Source organism: Pundamilia nyererei, unplaced genomic scaffold (genome assembly GCF_000239375.1).
Source record: "Pundamilia nyererei isolate P.nyererei 1_Seehausen unplaced genomic scaffold, PunNye1.0 scaffold00031, whole genome shotgun sequence".
NCBI classification, from domain to species: domain Eukaryota; kingdom Metazoa; phylum Chordata; class Actinopteri; order Cichliformes; family Cichlidae; genus Pundamilia; species Pundamilia nyererei.
The window spans coordinates 4,308,205-4,313,951 of NW_005187432.1; the positions used below are offsets into that span (position 1 = coordinate 4,308,205).

General features: G+C 43.9%; 1 protein-coding gene across 2 annotated transcripts in view; it reads left to right on the forward strand.

Annotated features, from left to right (window-relative positions):
* The window catches only part of skila (SKI-like proto-oncogene a), a 29,625-nt gene that overhangs the window by 15,392 nt on the left and 8,486 nt on the right, over positions 1 to 5,747 (forward strand). Inside the window, exon 2 of one of the 2 annotated variants that reach the window (XM_013909775.1) lies at positions 5,585 to 5,677. In XM_013909775.1, coding sequence (XP_013765229.1) covers positions 5,585 to 5,677 — 93 coding nt within the window. The remainder of the gene's footprint in view (positions 1 to 5,584; positions 5,678 to 5,747) is intronic. The other variant, XM_013909776.1, reaches the window with a different exon arrangement.

The following is a 5,747-nucleotide window of genomic DNA, read 5'->3' on the forward strand; positions in this document are numbered from 1 at the left end:
CGCACACACACAATTTTCACTTCCTCCTCTGAGAGGAAAAAGGAGAATAAACTGCATCACTTTGTCGTCCTCCTCCTCCTGCTGCTGCTATCCGTTCAGCATCTCTATTCCTCTCCTGAATGCCAGGCACATGAATGATTGGAGGATGGGGACGCACTTACGTTCACGTCCCCTGAAATGGGTTGTGGTGTTCGTTGGGGTTTTCTTTCAGTTTTCATACCCGGCAACTGATGTCACGGTTTCAGCAGATGTGAAGAGAGTGGTTCCCAGCTGTGCGTGTGTGTGAGGGCACAGAAGGGTTTTTAAAAACACGCAAACACACTGCTGCTGTGGGATGAAAGGTCAGATCAAGGCTTGCCCACTCTTTATTATGGCCTAGATAAGATCAGGCGTGTCAAGACTTGCTGTTGTGTTTGTATGAGCTTTTTATATCCTGGGCAGGCTTTTAAAGTTTTAACACATCTGTAGTGTTTTCTCTGAACAAAGAGCAAAATATTTATAATGAAGGCAAAGAAGGGATTCAGTAATAAAATTGCAGCTAATGTTTATTTGCAATACAAGTAATTGTTCTTTCCTAGAAAATGGTGAGAAATATTACTCAAAATGATGTAATGCATCTTTTTTGTTTTTAAAGCTTTTCAGTAACACAGAAAGGGACAGTTTACTTTAACCTCCTAGGACCTGGCGTCCACATATGTGGACATCACATTTATTATTATTGTATTTAGACCAAAATACTCAATTTTGCTCTACAAGGGCCTGATATCCACTTACGAGGACATTATACTGCTACTGTTCTATCGAAATTTTAAATAAATATCCTCATATGTGGCTCTCATTTTTCTTAGAAACAAAAATTAGGTAAAACAACAAATCTGGTAATTCTTTGTCTTTACATTCATCAGGTCACAAAATATCAAAGAGAAATTAAAAATGCATGCCGTGGAAGAGTTCAGGTCTTAGGAGGTTAAAGGTGAAACGTTACGCTTTTCTTATTTTCTTCTCTGTATATGCTGTTACAATGCTGGATACCCATATTAGACATGGTCAGACTTTGAAATAATGAGGTCAGCGTATGTGCACATAATCCCTACGAGCCTAAAGCTCAGGCTTCAGACTGCTCTAAACACTCGGTTTCAGGTAGGATTTTCTACTTTTGGCTCTGTATATTGTCAAACAGTGGGTATATTTTATTCTGTTGTCGTCACGCATTCACACGGCTTTTGCTGTGAGCACACAAGCCCAAATAAACCTTCTGTTTGCGATGAGCAGCCAGTCAGGAGGAGTTAATACAGCTTATTTCAGTGAGAGGCTCGTGATAAGATAAACAGAGATTATTTTGATCTGCGAGTTTTGCAGACCTACTCCAGTAGAGTTCACGGAGCTGGAAATGAGCTGTAACTTCTTTTTACATAAGTTACTGAAATGGTTTTCTGTCAGCTTATCGTGCAAGTTTGAGCTGAAGTAACCTGTGACTTTCCTGAGATTTGTTAACTAACAGAGACCGCAAGTGCCAGTTTGCTCCATCTTATGTGTATGTGTTTGTTAGAGGGGTAAGCCTGGTGTGTGTTTTATTATGCATGTATGGGGACCGGATGTGTATTTATAGCAAAGAGTAACTGCACGCGTGTGTTTATGTGCACTGAGACAGCAGTCATTTAGTGGGTCCACGTGACAGGAGTGGAGTGGCGCTTGACCTCGGGTTTGTTTGCTGTGTGTGTGTGTGTCAGTCTGCGTTGGTTCATATGTGGTTCATATAAATTACACCAAGAGTAGGAAAAAGAGACTCTGCTTGTTGTCTTGTCAGGATGAGCTGAAGGAGACTCACTTAAATGAAGTGCAGTCCTCAGGTATGAAGAAATTCACTGTCAACTTTTGTAGGTTGACAGCCTTCACCCCAGTCAGTCAGCAGCTCGTTGGCAACGTGGCGAGCTATGCAATCTACTTCATCTTGGTTCTAGCAAAAATGAACAAAAACCTCAACCAGCTGCAAAAATGTGCAGTTAGAGCATCTTTTCTTTTTTCCCTGCTCACAGGAGAATGCCATGCTCCCATTGAAATGCTCCTTTGCTGTGTGGGCTATCGCTTAAATACATTTGCTCTGCCAGACTGTGCATGCTAATGTACAGTCATGGGTGCCTGCGTAGTAAAGTGCCGCTTGTTACTGTTTGATTTACTGGCACTTTACAAAGACACACAGACACACATTAGAAAAACCACTTTCTACTCCATTAAAGCGTCTGCTGCAGAAATGTCACGTATGCTGAAAAAATGGGTCACTGTGAGTTCACATGGCTGCGGCTACATCCAGCTACACAGTGGTGGGACAAGCCAGCGTGAAGCTGCAGCAGCAGGCAGACTGCTGGTGATTAGGATCAACAGAGCAGAGTTCAGCCGAGTGAGTGTGTGGAATGCTAATCCACATTGTCATAAGGCGAGCTTCAGCCTGACAAAGGGTTGGAGACATAAGGGGGTTAGTTGTGTGTTTGTGTGTTGCAGAGGCAGCCCAGATAAGAGAGGTACTTCGTTATTGCAGATTAGGACCCAGTAGCAGTTTGGTGTGTTTTTAATAAAGCAAGGTGGGGGTGGGAAGGTGAGGAAAATGGTAGTAGTGCCGAAATGTGCAAACGTTTGCACTGGCACATTCATTAAGGAAGAGAGAGTGCAGAGCAGCAGGAATAATGAGCAGGGGTGTGTGCGTGCGTGTGTGCGTGAGTGGGTGGTGGGCGTTAAGCCGTCAGCTGTCAGGTATGCAGGAGTCACTGGGAGCGACAGGCAGCCATTAGTGTAGCACACACGTGCATGTTTGTTTGGTCTGTGTGTGGGTACAGAACATACAGAAGTAATGGCCCACCTGCAGCCTTGTTCTTTTACTGTGTTTTCTGGGTGTTTCTCACATTTATACTAAAACCCAGACCCTGGGAGTTTCCTTTTGAAGGGTGACTATGCCTGTAACCACCATTAGTCACACAGACTGTATATCAGTGATTGCCAAAGTGTGGCCTGCGGCCTCTCTGTGGGCACTAAAAGTACTGCAGGTAGACCTAGCGATTTGTATTAAATTCTTAAATCATTTTTGAATTCACACCTTCTAAACTTTTGTGACTCGATCAAATGAAAGATTGAATCAAATTATAATCCTTTTGGTGTAATTCTTATGAGATTTTATAGGATAACATTTATTGGGATACTTTTTCGACTACGGTTTAATAAGTAGTTTAAAATTAGAAAACAAAGCAAAACTAATGAAGCAAAGCCATGGGTTTAAATTTTATTATTTATTTATTTATTTCCTGGTGATTTTCCTTTGGTGGAATTTCCAGACTTCTTTAGTTGGTGTCAGATATGAGGGGAAAACCCTGGACCTTAATCTGTTCTCTGTCCTTAACCATAAAACCTAGTCTTGACCCTCAAACAGCCCCAAAATGAGCGTTGGCCAAAATGTCCTTGTTTTCCAGTAATGTCCTCGCTCTCAAGGTCTAATTGGTCCTTGCAAATACAGACACGCACACATGCACACACAGACAAAGGAGGGTGCAGACCTAGCCTTTAATGAGCTGTCAGGCGTCTTAGCAGCCAAACATCTGTCGTTGTAGAGATCAAGCAGATGAAAGACCTCTGTATGACCTGACGTTACTATCAGTTTGGCCCACACACACACACACACACACACACACACCATTCTTTACATTGGACAGACCCAGCTCACCGCCACACCACTGCAGTGGTTACATCGTGGTTTCTGTCAGTCCTCCTCCTCTCTGTCTCTTCCCTGTCACCCCTCTCTCTTTCTGAGCTGTTCACTCTGTCCCTTCCCCCTCCTCCACTCAGTGCTGCAGTGCTGGAAGGGGAAACAGGGTAAAAAACCAAAAACACACTAACCATAAACATTCACAAATGATCGAGGTCCCGTCTGTATACACACAGACTAACAACCACACCTGGCTCACACATACGGCTCCAGCCTTTTAACATTTGCATGAACATGCTCATTCATGCATGGCCTTGTAAATAAGGGACTATCCCCCCTACATACAGTTCAGAAAAACTCTCATGCAAATCACTACTACTAGTTTTTTTTTCTTGTTTTCTTTTGCTGATGAATATAGAAGTTGTGATTTGAGGTGGAGGTACAGAGCATAAAGTCACAGGTCACATTCACTTGCTGTGAATTAATTGCTGTTAAAAATAGATGTTGGTATCGACTGTTATGTGCAAGTAAGATGGCATTTAGACGCTGTGGCTTCTCTAGGTAGCGAAACAGAAGGTGAATAGATAAATAAAAATGATCATGTGTGCTTCGTGGAATATGTAACAGGTGAATAATTGTGTTTTTTGTAAATAATACATGCTTAAGCTGCTGAATGAGGCTGCTGCTGGACCGGTATAAATGATAAGCGGCTAATATGTGGCTGTCACAGTTATTTGCTGGCATTGTTCTGAGGCTGTTTAGCGCTGGTAATGACACAAGCTCTTAGCCGGTACAGCACAGAGGAAAATCCTTTAGTCCAGCTGATGAAAAGCTGCCTGTTTATTATTCACTGAGAGCTTGTGTGTCTGCGTTTTGTGGATAAACGTTTTATAGCGGGCTTTAAACGGGTACTAAGTCAATTATTGATGCTTTCACACTTTTCTCTTCCCCTTATTCTTTCGTCTCCTTCCTCTTCTTACCATCTCTCTTCTCTCTGCATCTCCCTTCTCAATCCGCTGTGTGTCGGTCGCTGTGGGCTCCCTAACGGCTCGCATTGCGATGCTGTGCATTGTTGTTCCTCTGCTGTCTCTGTTACCTGTCAGTTAGGTAGACCATGTTTGTGAAATGCACGGAGCATGTGTGTCAGGCCTGCCTGTCACAGATAAGCATCAGCTACATCAGCTTGTGGCCTCTCGCCGAGCGTGGCCTGGATATAAAAAAAAAAAACCTCAACCCAAAACGAAACGGTGAGATAGACAAAACTAGAGGCAGCAGGCAGTTCTTACTCAACATCCTCTGAGGGTATGACGCTGACACAGGAAACAAACGTACATTTTCCTGTACAGCGCGTGTTTTGATTCCAGCTGCGTTGCATGTATGCCGATGTCTGACACGCTCAGAAGTGTGTAGCAACAGGCCGCGTCGACTCACAGCTAGGCTTTTTTTTTTCTGTTTTAGTCATAGGCCTTCCACTACGGGCTCGTTCGGCTGCGACACCAGGTTTATCCATTTCCTCGCTGCCTTCGTTTTCTTCACAGCTGCATTATGGCCAGCTCAGGCTAGTTCACTTACTTCTGCACACATTTGTATCCATCCTTTACATCTTGAGTGTCATTTGTCTCCATTTCCTATCGTTTAAGTGCCGTTTGTCTCATCTTTCCCCCTCTGCGTCTGCGTGCCTGGTGTAATTTCTCTCCTCTCCACGTGCTTCCTCGCATTCTCACACCTCCTGACGGATATGCTCATTTTGAGTCGTTCAGACTATTCCAACAAATGTATTCGGTGCAGCACTACATCTGTGTCTTCCTCTCGCTCTCTGCTGTATTTAACCTTGGGGTGTCTTTGCTCGTCTATTTAACCACCATCTCTCTTTCTCTCTCCTTCTGTTTTCAGAAGGTGGTGGAGGAGGAGAGCCAGGTGAGGAAACCCTCGTTAGATATCTGCTCCACCGGCGACAAGTTGGCTGATGCTGATCCAGCGAGAAAGGTCAGTTATCATTTCCCTCCCTGTGACACCTTCCCCCATTCCTTTCCTCCCCCTTCCTCCACGCTCAGGT